The sequence below is a fragment of the Thermobia domestica genome, chromosome 8 (assembly GCF_964235325.1).
Source record: "Thermobia domestica chromosome 8, izTheDome1.hap1.1, whole genome shotgun sequence".
NCBI classification, from domain to species: domain Eukaryota; kingdom Metazoa; phylum Arthropoda; class Insecta; order Zygentoma; family Lepismatidae; genus Thermobia; species Thermobia domestica.
The window spans coordinates 9,453,518-9,468,924 of record NC_137461.1 but is presented as its reverse complement, the minus strand read 5'-3'; the positions used below and the strand labels follow the sequence as shown (position 1 = coordinate 9,468,924).

Below are 15,407 nucleotides of genomic sequence, written 5' to 3'. Positions count from 1 at the left end.
GAGCACTAAAGAAAATAGGGAACGTCTCAACATATAGGAAAGGGAGTAAGAGATTACTGGATGTGTTACACATGAAGAAGAAGAAGGGAAGGAACAAAGATGAGAGGAGCTGATGGAAATAAGAGGAGTGGTTTACAAGATAAGGTGTAATGAATGCAACAGTTGTTATATTGGTAATGCAGAGAAAAACTAAAAGAAAGGTAGAGACAACACAAAGTGACGTAAGGTTACAGAGAGAAAGAAATGCCATTTTTAAGTATGTGAGGAACACGGGACATAAAATTAATTAGTGTGAGACTAAAGTGTTAGGACAGGAAAAAAAAGGGCATTGATAACAAAGTAAAAGGAGGCCAAATTTATTGAGAAAGAGCAGGGCTGTGTCATGAATTGTAATGCAGGGCTTAAGATTGACGAACAGTGGGGCAAATTATTAGACAGACTTAATTTCTATCTGGTTTCTCTGCTTTGGCTAGGGATGCGCACGAGACGAGTCGAGACAGGATTTTCCTGACAAAATTCGAGTCGAGACGCGGCTGTTCGAATAGAAAAATATACATTTTTCGAGTCAAGACATCACTTTTACAGTACATTTTCCAGTGGTGCCCACCCCCTCTTATGTCCATGACGCACCCCCCCGCAATTCTCTATCCATAGGTGTTCTTCCATGAAAAAAAATCTTTTCGATTAATTTTTATACCCCCCTCAAACATATTTATATATATTTTAACCCCCCCAAATATTTCAATGACGCAGTTTGCGTCATAGCCCCCCTTGTGGGCACCCCTGCATTTTCGAGACGAGACAGCCACAAATCTTGTCTCGTGCGCATCCCTAGCTTTGGCCAGGGAGGGGAAGGGATTGATGGTGTTTCACTTTTCTAAACGTTTGTTATGATTGGCTGAGTTCGTTCTGATCAGCCGATTAGCGTTCAGAATCAATTTCTAAGATCCTGTTATATTTAGATGCAACTCTTGTTTTTACGCTGTCTGGTAAAGCCATAATGTTCAGTTTGTTGGCGAAACTGTTACACAATTTTTATTTTTTTTAAATAATCGTTGCTGTGTTCAATGATTTGTTTCCTAATTTGAGTTATTTATAAGGGCGCTCATAAGAGGGGCAACGTTGGGCGCTTGCCCCCCTATAGGAAATTGTACTTGGGAATAACGAAAACCCAATAGAATTTGTACATTAGTTACAGCAAAATTTGAAACTATAATTGAAATATCGCTTATACTTGCCTTGGAAACCTTGGAAACCATAACATGGGCGCCCTTGGTTATTTATGATAGTAAAGCTAATCCAGTTAGTCAAACATTTTTGTACCATTATAGAGGTAGGGTAGAATAGCGTCCTTCTCTATTAAGAAAAAGGGAACTCACAGTACTTTCTGAGTACAAATTGAAAGGTTTTGAGCTAGAATATATTGTTTCCATTAATGTGGTGTGTATCAGATTTCAGAATTATCTTTGCTTTTACAGAGGGCAAAGTTAAGGGAAAAGAGGTCTCAGAAAGGGGAAAATCAGAAAGTACCACTGAGAGACAATTAGGTAGAGATGTTTAATTTTGCCTCCTTTTTTCAGCTGCATATTCCTCAATGGGCATAAATTATACCTTTTATAAATTTCTGATTTATTCTGAGTGTTAAGCTTTTTGTTTTATGTCCCTGGATTAATTAGGAAATGAGCTTATTGTTTTTGAAAATAAGTGGATGAAAATTGAATTTCGTTCAAAATGTCGCAAGGTATCTAGGGCCTAACATGTCGACTAAAGGTTAACTTGGGACCGCAGTGGCTCAGTGGTAGATCGCTCACCTCTGGTGCATGGGGTCCTTGATTCAATCCCAGCTCGCGCCAAGTGAGCTTTGTGGTGGACAAGTACCGTGTGCGTGGGTTTTCTCAGGGTTCTCCCGTTTCCTCCCACTTTTTCATTCCACAATTTCATTCATTTCTCATCATCATCATCTCCTTTAGCCTAGCCGACATAACCGTGGGACGTAAAACAAAGATTTCATTAAAGATTAACTATGATATAATTTGATCGATTCTCAATGTTGAATATATCGTCCCTCTCGAGACAAAGGGGCGTATCTCATTTTTTTCAACTTTTGCAGGAGACAAGTTTAAAGATGTTATCATAAGTTTATTTTATTTATTTTACCACGTTCTGTCAAAATTTAATTTGATCTCGTAAATTACATACCTGACACGAAGAATATAAAATTAAATTTTAAAAGAACACGATAGAACAAATAATTAGAAAAGGTTTAACGTTGTGTTCTGGAAAAGTTGAGAAAATGAGATACGCCCTTTTGTCTCGAGAGGGACGATATGTGTCTTTTATACTTTATAGAAAATATTACTGGTTTATTATTATGAATAAAATAGAGTTTAAATCCACATGAAAAGAAGTATTGTTCTCTCTGAGGGATATCAAGCAACACAAGAAACTATTTTCTTTCTTCTGCATTACTCTGATCATTGTTTTTGTAAAAATAATAATTTTCCTGTAGACTAAAAGAGATACTTTCCATGAATCTTTCCAAATAAAAGCAATTTTATACACAGCATAAAGGTTCCATTATTCTATAGACACTTCAAGAGTTATTTTGACTCCAACGAGTTGATGATTAATTGAAAACATGAAACAAAGGAAGATAACTAATAAAGTTACAAGTAATTTGGTAACGAATACTCCTCAGAATACATAAGAGACGTGTGTTGTATTCTTCTCAAGACATTTTTTTAAATGTGTGTTAAATTTTTCTGTATTTAAATCTGTGTTTTAGGACTTAAGTTGTGTGTAATAACCAGGGCCCAGGACTTTATGCCTTATAAAAATGTAAAATATGTATGTAAATATGTCATAAATATTTGAAAAAAAAATGTCACGAAAATTAAAAAAGTCGAAAAATGTCATCTCCCCAAAACACAGGAAACAATTAGCATATGAGTACTTAATTTACAAACACATTTTTAAGGAACATTTTGTGGTTTCATTTTTTTTGAACAGTTAGCTACAAAAGGCACATTTTCCAGTTGTGTTTCTAAACAGATTTTTAAAAGGAAAGTTCTATCGTAGTTTTTTAATGTTTTATTTTACTTCTATAACGGTTACAAAAGAAACATTTTTCAGTAAAACAATTGTAGAAGGTTTTTAATGTTAATTTGAACAGCTTGTAACGAATCTCTAGAACACACACACACACACAGACACAGACACAGACACACACACACACACACAAACACACACACGAATGGAGAGAATGTATATATTTCAATGTCATACTATGCTATACACTTGAAAATGAAAAATAAAGATCGGACAAATCAATAGACAAAAATAATTTTAAGCATTTCATTTTGACACGAAGACCTTTTTTAGGTTTTCTTCTGTGAAACTTCGCCTATTATCTACAAGCAGCGACTTGTAGCGTGATAATGTACGTTCCACATAGCACGAAGTCAAAGAACCAAACCTCAAAATACTATATCTGCAGGTGTTAAATCTTCTTCAACATTTTTGAGAGTTAATTGTCCGTCACCACTCAGAACAGCGGCGATGTTGGTGAAAGTGCCGTATCCAGCATTATTGTTCAGGATGGCAGTGAACTTGTCTTTCATGGTTTCAAGACAGTCTTGCACACTAAGACCATTTGTCTCCAATCGTTCAATGGATGATACCAGAAACCCAAAATTTGCAGAAATGTACACAATATCATCTTTTAATTTAATATCATTAAGCAATTCCTGAACAACATTAATACATGCTGCATCTTCAGTTTGAAATCCAGCAACTATTTCGGCAAGAATAGGCACATAGGCCCAGTAATATTGAATTGCTTTAAGTCATGTTCCCCACCGTGTCACTACCTTTTGTGGTGGCAAAGCAATGTGCGGGGCAGCCTCCTTTAGGGCCTGGCGTCGTGATGGACACTTCAAGAAAATTTTCTTCATATCTGACACAAAGTGATCTACGTTGGGGTATTTTGCTCTAATTTCTTCACAAAGTCTGCGGACTGCGTGTGCTAGACAGGTAATGTGGATCATTTTGGGATATAGAACGTTCAAGGCTTTTCCTGCTTTCACCATATACCTAGCTGCATCCGTTACAAGTACGAGAAGCCTGTCACGGGGAACGCCTTCTGGACAAATCACCTGCATTGCGTTTTCAGTACAGCCAGCGATTGTAGAATAGTTAACCTTCTCCAACTGTTGAACATGCACAAGGAAAATTTCTACAGCCTGTTCCGATTCCAAAATACCAAACACAACATTGGCTATATAACATCCACAACAGTCTATCGTTTTGTCCACTGATAACAAGAAATTTTTATTTTTAACTTTCTGCCGGATGTTACACATAGTTTCACTATAGACATTTTCCACATAGACCTTCCTAAGGATGTCTATGTGGATTCGTGGATTTGTGGATTTGTGGATTTGTGAGGAATTTCTTTGTCGCAGTACTTCTCCAAAAACTCAGGAAGATTAAGATTTTCCAACTTCCACCGAGGGATATCAGATGCAATCCTCCTCGGAGAAAGAGGACATTCGACTCGACGATGTCACATTGTTGAAGTAGCGTTTGTGATTTCGCTTTCTTCCTACACAAATTTCTTTTATACTTCATCAGATCTAAATGTTACAATACAGAAGATCTCTTCGAATATCCCACATTGGATTCTCAGAATTTACAGAACTATATCTTATCATGTGTAGAGAACACATCACTCCCAAATTCTGCAATGTATGCTCTCTCAACTTCAACGAAACAGATTGCTTCACAGGAGGCATTCTCTACACTTGCTCCACTGCACTCCTGGCTAAAACTACTGTTGATTTTGACTGATGTAAAAATAACTATTTTTCCACCACAAAATGCTAATTTGTTTGTTTTTGTTAAAAAGGAAAAATGTAAAGAAAAAAAGAACAGTTATGATTGTCGTGCGCACGTTCAACAATGACCAAAGAGCTTTTTGTTTTAAACGATTTTCGGCAGTATAACGCGAGGCGGCATTATTTATCCAGTACTAAATTTTAACCTGGTAGAAAGCCAAATGCGTTTCGCATAGTCTGATGCAAGTTCAATCGACCACAGCGAGAACGCGGATTTTATTACTTTTTCAGAAGGCATATGAGAAAAAGTTTCAAAATTATCGATTTTGTGCAAGATGGATAAAAAATAATGGCACGACTGTCATAATCCACAAATTGCTGTATTAAGGGTGAAAATACATGCTACATGCCTTCAATGTACTCACCCCCATGTCCACAACCTTCTGCCACAGGTATGGAAGGCGCCGTACTCCGTCAGCACTTTCTTCTCTAATGATGTCTTGCAGAGACCGCCCTACAACATTGAGAATGGCTTGTCTAGTGTTGTATCGTTGTCCAGTGGTTTCTTCATCTTGGCTAAAAGGTCGTAATCGCAGGGAGACATATCCGGCGTATACGGTGGATGTTTCAGATTCTCCCATTGCCAGGCACGTAAAAGATTCGTTAAAACATTGGCTGTGTGACAGCGTGCATTGTCATGCAAGATGATGGGGGTCCGTACCAAAAGATCAGAGAGTTCTCTCCGAAGTGCGGGACGCAGATGATGTTGCAAAAAACTGCAGTAATATGGCGTATTCACAGTCTGCCCTTCTGGTACAGCATGGTGCAACATGGTTGGCAGTCTTCCACGTTCTCCCTGCCTTCACGAAACACTTTAACCCATCGCGTCACGGTGTGGTATGGCAACGCTGCATCACCACAGGCTTCGCGAAGTCCCTGATAACATTCTCGTGCACTACGACCACGTGCCACTTCAATTTGGATCCACAAGCGCTGCTCCTGTTTAGTGAACATCGTTTAGAGCACGTCCACTCGCGATACCAATTTTACGCCACTGCTATCCTGACTAGCTACAGCATTCCCACTCACCTCAGTTCCGCAAGTGACATTCCTTTCGCAGGCGCTGCCACCTCGCGGTTCTCCGTCACTTAGATTGCATGTGCGGCAGGGTTGTCAGTACTTCTTATCCATCCTATTTATATAGAAATATGTCTTATCATTAGAAAGGTGAAAAAAAAATGTTTATAAATTGGAAAATGTGGAAAATATGTTCTATCAACTTTGCTTATTTCAGCTGGTTTTCGCCTGATACGTGAAGATTTCATCCCATTATCCGATTTCCATGTAAAATAAATATGTTATAACATAAACTGCCGGGCCCTAGAAATAACAGTATGAAGATTTGAAATAATTTAAGTGTTCTTACTGACTATTGAATAACATATTTCATTGATTGAAGTTGTCACATAATATTAGTTTACTCGCGAACATTTGGTTAAAGCCATATAATTTCTTTTTAAAACTTTGTAAACAGAATTCCTTTGTAACGTAGCTGACAAAGTTGAACATTGCACGAAATTTCGAATCTGATTATTTCTTGTTTGTCCTACTTTGTCTTTCTTTGTATAGACGAGACATTTTCACAGCAGAAATCGAGAAGAAAGTTAGTCTTTTTGGTATAACTGTGATAATTATAGAACTCTGTGTTAGCAGAGCTATTTCATACATTTGGATTAAGCACAACAATCTCAATGAATCTAGTACAATGTTAATTTCAGAGGCGTTGTGCCTAAAAGCAAAACTCTGTGATAGCTTATTTGGATAGTTCAACGCAAGTTCCATAACGTTGTTGTGATTTTTGCGACATCATTTGCAATCTTAGTAAGCCAAGGTTAGGAAAAGAAAGAGCTGAGGCAATGTCCCAACCAATTTTTCTTCCTCTTCTTAATAATATCTAAAGTTGCTCTTTTTCTCCCTGACTATTTCTAACACCCTTCATTTGTTTTCCGCTCGATCCAACTAACTCTCTCCATTCTTCTACACAACTTCTTTTAAAGGTCGCACAAAATAGACTTTTCTCTCTTCTAACGGCTTCTTTCGTTATTTCTATTCTTGCTTCTATTTCACGTTCACACTAATGGTGCTATCCAGATATCAAAAACTACCCATCTGTTCTATTTTCTTCTCTCCTACTTCTATATTTGACACCGACCACTTCGTTCCAATCACCATGGCTTTTGTCTTTCTAATATTCATTTTCATCTAATATTCTTTACAGCACGCCCTCAAATTTTCTTTTCATATTTGGCAACAAGTATCATATCATCTACAAATCGTATACATCTAATCATTGTATCTCCTACTGACATGTCATCTTCAGTATGTAGTAGAAACCTGCACGGGCCGAATGTTTCGTCCCGAGCCCAATCCAGCCCGAATGTACCTAGGCCCGGCCCAGCCCGGGCCCAAAAAGTTTTGGAGATTTTCAACCTGAGCCCGGCTGAACTCAACGGCAATTGATGACTTATCATGCTCTCTATGTTCCTTGTTAACTACTTTTTAAATAATATTTGTATTTTAATTCTACTGTTTATTAAAAATTATTTATTTTGTACTCTTTATTACAAAATAAATACAAATATTATTTAAAAAGTAGCTAACAAGAAACACAGACAGCATGATAAGTCATCAATTGCTGTTGAGTTCATTTATCTAGTCGCTGCTATAACCTAGATTTCTGGGTAATTCAAATTCTAGTCACACTGTAATTTCTATGGATGGCAACACTGAAAATTTCTTCCGATTCTTTTTTCGGGTGTAGAATAACATTATCTAGTATCGAGGTAAGTTACATTTCGTTATCTCTTTTCATTTACGAAAAAATGGCAAAAGAAAAATTGTTAGCTTTTGAAAAATATTTAGTAGTCTGTCCCCTTAAATAGGGAAAAGGGAGACGGTCCTAAGCTAATTTCGTAATTCTGAACGTTTGCTTATAGACTTATTCACTTCGTTACATCAAAATTTCACTGTATAAAGTTTTAATTGTTTGGGTAATACGTGAATCAGCTAAATACGTAAATTTTCTTCTTTTATCCTCTTAAACTATAATGATTTGAGAACACATCTAGCAACCAAATTCAAGTTGATGGTTTATTTATTAAATTAATATTTCAATATTATTATATTTCAAAACCAATTATTAATTTTCAGAGGAAGTTAGCAGGACAGGCAAAAAAAAATCTATTATACTTTCTGCAATCAAATAAAGTGATTTATGAGCGACAAAGGTATTAAACATTCTCGTTGCGCCTTGCTTTGAATTCTGGTGTCAGAGTCAATTTGGAAAACATATCTTCCTCATAATTAGAAGGAAAATATATACTTTCAAAATTATAATTACGGAAATTGATAACAGTTGATGAATTTGCAAATATTAGTGTAATTATCAATACGTTTACTTCAAGATATATCGCCATTTTGTATAAATCTTGTTTTCCACAGCTAGAACGTATTGCTTAAAATCCTTGTAATTCATTCAAGTACTTACCATGATACGAGTTGTATATTTTGCATCCTTTCATTTGACCTCACACGTAGAAAAATAAATTCAATTTAAAAGCATGTAAAGTTCCTTCGGAGCAATTAACTTTGATCTTTAAAGAAGCAGTTTTCCACACTTATTAATTTGATATCGGTACTTACATATTGTGTCTGTGTTATTAAACTATTGTAAGCTCAGAAATGTTTCTTTTAGTACATTTGTGCTACTGATAAATAGTTATCTGAAGGAATACTATTTTGTACATGTTCTCGGCAGCTGAATTCATTCTGATTTGGTTTTCATTGTTGCATTTGGTTTCCTTTGAAACCTATAGTGAGACCTTTTGCGACTATTTGGTTACAGATTACACATATCGATCATTGTTTCCACGTAACTGTTATTTATATTTTGTAAGCATAACAGAAACAAGTAAGTTTCTTTTCACAGAGTAAAAATACGATAGGCTTCCAAACTGTGGGAATGCAATACTCAAATTTAGAGTAGTACATCTATAGTTATTGGTCGCATATCTTATCTAATATAAATAAAATAAAGTGTATGTTTGTGTGTCTGTCTGTGTGCGGCTTGGAGACCAGACGAGTGGACCGAGAGTTACCAAATTTTGGTCAGGGGTACCCTGGCCCAGGCCCCAGATCAAGACCTTTTTAAAACCCTTTTTTAAAATTTAGAACCGGAGGTCTCAGGGGGGGGGGGCGTTTACCGGAACCGGCTTGGGAACCAGACAAATTGACCAAGAGTTACCAAATTTTAGTCACGAATATCTTGGTCCAGACTTCAGACCAGAGTTAAACGTCTTTGCCAAAATTCGAACCAGGGGGTCTCAGGAGGCGTTTACCGGGACATGTAAGAGTAGTAGAAAATGACCGATATTAATGTCGAATTCATAGTTTTCTCGGTCGCTGAAATCAATGGTGAAACTCCGATCGCATTAACTTCCAAATTCACATTATTCGGCTCCGGGCCGGGGGTCACCGGGGAGTAGTGGTCGTGAGATACCGAGACATACAAAAGTAATCCAAACTGACTGATATTAGTGTCAAATCCATAGTTTCCGCGGTCGCTGAAATCAATGCTGATACTCCCACAGGCGTTGACTTCCAAATACAGCCCCCGTGTGAAGCATGGGTATATTAGAGGAATAAGATAAAAAAAAAATAGAACATGTTCTTTGGACGATAAATTCATACCAAAACGCCACTGCTCCCTGTACCTTACAGTTTTTTATTCTATGGCGATAAAGGTTGAAACCGGAAATCGACAATTTGAACCAATTAAGGATTGAATAGGTGATTAAAGGAGAGAACAGAAGCTACTTTTGGGAAGCTGAATCGATCATAAGAATCTCTTACTGTTTTCTTCTACGGGAATCACTATTGAAACCGAAAACAGTAGTGAATTTCAACCACTTACGGTTTTATAAAGTGCTACAGGTTTTTACGTGCTCTTGATACATTGAAACGATTGCAGAAAATTATTTTTGGTTATATATCACCACTTTTGTTCTATGGTGATGAATGTTGAAACAGGAAATGGTTAATTTGAACCACTTTCAGTTTGAATAGAGGGTTAAGTGAGGAGATGGATCCCGGGGGTGGACCAAAGCAAAATTTTCACCCGGGCAAAGTGACCTTTTGCGTCCCCCTAGTCCTAGCCTGTATTTTACTCTTCTTCCATGATGGAATGGATAAACATTATGTAATTGACGCTACTTTACAAGAATATAAACCAAAAAAGTCAGTAGAAAACACGTGTTATACAATTTATTTTTTGAGAGTCATTTTGGCGCCCTGGGTTGCCTGGCCCTTGGTCCGCTACTGATTGAACCTACTCTTAAGAAGATGAATTTACTGCAAGAACCTGCATCTCAATATCTCCTACCGTTTTCGCTCTACAGACATCAGTATTTAAACTGAAAGTAGTAGTAAATTACAATCACTTCCGGTTCTGGTAGAGTGTTACGGGCTTTGATATTATGTTCTCTTGACACCCTGAGTTGTTTGCAAAAAGACATTTATGCTATTTCATACTATTTTGTTCTTTAGCGATAAATGGTGAAACCGGAAATAGTTAATTTAAACCACTTTCGGTTTGAATAGAGAGTTAACGGAGAAGATAGATCCTATTCTTGAGCAGTCTTACTTTAAAAAATGTTCCGGAGGGACGGGCATACTTTGTATTCGCAGGGACATATATTATTTTCAAACAGCACTAATATATTTATTATTATATTATATAAGTATTATTTTGGTTTCCTCCAGGCGGCACTCTCAAGAGCTCCGGGGGGAGGGAGCATTGCCCCCAAAAAAACATGTGTGGAAGAAACACTGTTCTTGAGACGCTGAATTAAGAGCCTGCCTTACTAAAAATAATACAAAATTTATCATTTTTCTTTTGCTTGATTATTCATCAGTGAAAGGAGATAATGAAATGAAAGTCATCACAATCATAGATAATGCTATTCTACAACAGAAAATATAAACCTGAAGAATGTTCAGTGTTGCCATCCATAGAAATTACAGTGTTGCCAGAAAACCAATTTCCCTAAAATCTAAGTGAATAGAGGAATGAACTCAACCGCATTTGATCACGTATCGTGTTGTTTTGGTTTCTTGTGAACTACTTTTTAATTAACATTATTATTTAGTTTTAATAATTGTATGTTAAAACTATTTTGTTTATTACAAACTAAATACAACTATTATTTAAAAAGTAGTTCATAGGAAACCAAAACAATATGATACGTAACCAAATGCAGTTGAGTTTGTTCCTTTACTCGCTGCCTTAACTTAGATTTTAGGGAAATTGTTTTTCTGGCAACACTGTAATTTCTATGGTTGGCAACACTGAACATTATTTAGGTTCATATTTTCTGTTGTAGAATAGTATTGTCTGTGATTGTGTTGACTTGCATTTCATTATCTTCTTTCATTGATGAATAAACAAGCAAGGGAAAAATGGTATATTTTGTATTATTTTTAGTAAGGCAGGCTCTTAAGCGTACGGCTATTCGAGAATGCGTTTTTGATGCGTTACTCCCCGCAGCAAACTCGATCTAGATAGCTACTCGGTAATATTACTTTCGCCAGAGTTATAAATCATACTGTGAACCAGTCAGGTTTTCCAGATCTTTTTTTTTTTTTTTTTTTTTTTGTCAGATCCAGGTCTATAATAGCAGAATTCCAATACTCTGCACAAAGTATTTCCAAGCAGCTGTTTCTTGCTAAAATCCCCTTGAATGGCAACACGTCTTTCCTTTTTTCGCTTTCTTTAGACACCTTTAAACAACAGGCAGTCTATTGTTGCGACATGCAACCAAATACGCTCGAGCTCACGTTTTCTCCGCGTTTTTATTGCTTTTGCGTTTGCAGCGGATTGTGATTAGCCATCCACATTTAAATACATGGTAAACGCTTTGTGAACGCTTCAAATAGCCGCATACTAGTTGTAAAAAAGTCACATGTCGATGTGTCTTACCAATAACGGTAAGAGACAGTATTGAAACCGGAAGTAGTATTTAGACTTCATCCACTCTCGGTTTTCATAGAATCTTGTGGGTTGTGATGGTATTTTATCATACCCTGAATTCATTACAGAAAACCATTTGTTGATCTTATACCTTTTTGTTCTATAACGATAAATGCTGAAACCGGAAGTAGTTAATTGGATCCACTTCCGCTTTTAATATACGATTAAGAGAGAAGATGGAACTTATACTTGGGAAGCTGAATTAATTTTAAGGAACACTCCTTGATATCTCTTATTGTTTTTGCTCTATGAGAAACAGTATTGAAACCGGAAGTAGTAGAGAATTTCAACCACTTCCGGTTTTCTGTTGTGAATTGTGATGGTATGCTATTTTGATATCATGAATTGATTGCACAAAACCGCTTGTTGCTATAGATTATTGATATTTTGTGATAAATGCTGAAACCGGAAATTGTTATTTTGAATCATTTCCGGTTTGAATAGAGAGTTATTGGACAAGGTAGAACCTATTCTTTTTTGGTGAATCAATTGAGAAAAAACCGCATCCCGATATCTCTTACCGTCTTTGCTGTGTGGAAATCAGTGTTGTTTGGTCACTTTCGCACCTAATTTCATTACTAATAATACTACCTAGGTATCAAATATCATTACTATTGTGCTGTCAAAATACCTTGAGTCGTGGCAAAAATGCGAACGAAATCTCACACCCTCACACACACACGCGTTGAACCAATAAGGATTCAGCTGTTGCTAAGCGATAGAAAGCGAGTGGAATTCCTTCAGCCGATAGCAGCGCTTCCAACGGAAGAGTAGGGATCAAGTCAATGTGATATATTTATAATAATACTATCTAGGTATCAAAAACTAATCAGATGTTCTATTTTTCTTCTCATGCGTCTATATTTGATATTCTATATTTTTGTCTTTAGAATCTTATATTTGAAGTTTACTACATTTGTATTCCTACTACTTTTATCACAACACTATTTGTCAACATGTCTTTACATTATAGGTTTTTTTAGTTATTAGTTTTAAAAAAAGTACTACTTTTACACGTTTTTTTCTTGTTTGTTTTAAGCTGTGAAAGAAGACATCAACGGGGTTTTGACAATCGTTATCAAATTCCCATGTAAGTATAAATCAGCATTGCAAACTTGTTTCTGAATACTGTGTGTATCATTTATGTAAATCTTTATTCATAGTTCTCGTTATTACTGTAATAGTACTGTAAATAATTGTTAGTAAGTGTCTTAAGCATTAAGTTCATTTAATATAATCTATTCTGGTGCTTATTTTAGGACTTGCAAGTCGTAAGTCATTATATTGAATTGGATGGCTATGACGTTAGTGTAAGTTCCTTCGGACCGAAAATACCGATTCGATTTTTGGTTTAAACTCACGTGGTTCGGATCCCATGTTAAGTTGCTGTAGGTCCACGTATTATAGATCCTAACTCGACGCGGTGGCTCAGTGGTAGAGCGTTCACCTCTGGTGCTAGGGGTCTCGGGTTCAAACCCTGCTCCCGCCAAGTGAACTTTGTGGTGGACAAACACCGTGTGAATGGGTTTTCTCGAGGTTCTCCCGTTTCCTCCCACTTTCTTCATTCCACCATTTCATTCATTACTCATTATCACCGTCTCCTTTAGCCTAACCGGCATAACCGTGGGACGTAAAACTCGAAATTTCATTTCATGACTAACTCGAAATCAACCTATGAGCAGTGCCGGGTTCGATTCCTAGTGGGGACATTCGGTGGAAAAAGTTAAAAAGTTTTTTCAGGCCAGCCATCCTGAGTGAAGTCATTCACACAGGTAATACTGGGATGGTACCTAACATACAAGTTCGAAGACACTTCCTTCCTTCCCTTTCCTCAGATAGTGTGACCGCCGAGAGATGTCATCCGTCATATACGTGACGAGTTAACATGGCCATAGATGCCGAAAGCCCAGAAATATAATTCCTAATCCTAATCCTAGTGACGGGTTAACATGGCCATAGATGGCGTAAGACCAGAAATCTAAATCCTAAACCTATTCCTAGTGACGGACTAACATGGCCATAGATGCCGAAAGCCCAGAAATATAATTCCTAATCCTATTCCTAGTGACGGGTTAACATGGCCATAGATGCCGAGAGCCCAGAAATCTAATTCCTAATCCTATCCCTAGTGACGGGCTAACATGGCCATAGATGTCGAAAGCCTAGAAATATAATTCCTAATCCTAATCCTAGTTACGGGTTAACATGGTCATAGATGCCGAAAGCACAGAAATCTAATTCCTAATCCTAATCCTAGTTACGGTTAACATGGCCATAGATGCCGAAAGCACAGAAATCTAATTCCTAATCCTAATCCTAGTGACGGGTTAACATGGCCTTAGATGCCGAAAGCCCAGAAATCTAATTCCTAATCATAATCTTAGTGACAGGCTAACATGGCCATAGATGCCGAAAGCCCAGAAATCTAATTCCTAATCATAATCTTAGTGACAGGCTAACATGGCCATAGATGCCGAAAGCCCAGAAATCTAATTCTTAATCCTAATCCTAGTTACGAGTTAACATGGCCATAGATGCCGAAAGCCCAGAATTCTAATTCCTAATCCTTATCCTAGTTACGGGTTAACATGGCCATAGATGCCGAAAGCCCAGAATTCTAATTCCTAATCCTTATCCTAGTTACGAGTTAACATGGCCATAGATGCCGAAAGCCCAGAAATCTAATTCCTAATCCTTATCCTAGTTACGAGTTAACATGGCCATAGATGCCGAAAGCCCAGAAATCTAATTCCTAATCCTTATCCTAGTTACGAGTTAACATGGCCATAGATGCCGAATGCCCAGAAAGCTAATTCCTAATTCTAATCCTAGTTACGAGTTAACATGGCCATAGATGCCGAAAGCCCAGAAATCTAAATCCTAATCCTAATCCTAGTGACGGGTTAACATGGCCATAGATGCCGAAAGCCCAGAAATCTAAATCCTAATCCTAATCCTAGTGACGGGTTAACATGGCCATAGATGCCGAAAGCCCAGAAATCTAATTCCTAATCCTAATCCTTGTTACGGGTTAACATGGCCTTAGATGCCGAAAGCCCAGAAATCTAATTCCTAATCCTAATCCTACTGGCGGGTTAACATGGCCATAGATGCCGAAAGCCCAGGAATCTAAATCCTAATCCTAATCCTACTGGCGGGTTAACATGGCCATAGATGCCGAAAACCCAGAAATCTAATTCCTAATCCTAAACCTAGTGACGGGCTAACATGGCCATAGATGCCGAAAGCCCAGAAATCTAATTCCTAATCCTAAACCTAGTGACGAGTTAACATGGCCATAGATGCTGAAAACCTAGAAATCTAATTCCTAATCCTAATCAAGAGCTCCTTCGTGGCTAAGCTGTTAGTGAATTGGCTTTCGGCGTAGAAGACCTAGGCTCGGTTCCGAGCGGAAGCTCATGTGGTTCGGATTCCACATTAATCAGTAGGTCCACGTTTCACATGGTCTCGTTGCTGAAAGGGAT

The 15,407-nt window shown here is 37.3% G+C and overlaps 1 protein-coding gene across 1 annotated transcript in view; it reads left to right on the top strand.

Annotated features, from left to right (window-relative positions):
• Positions 1 to 15,407, top strand: part of LOC145692677 (uncharacterized) — a 1,521,027-nt gene that overhangs the window by 261,202 nt on the left and 1,244,418 nt on the right. The window contains exon 52 of the mRNA XM_081768059.1: positions 12,962 to 13,012. Coding sequence (XP_081624185.1) covers positions 12,962 to 13,012 — 51 coding nt within the window. The remainder of the gene's footprint in view (positions 1 to 12,961; positions 13,013 to 15,407) is intronic.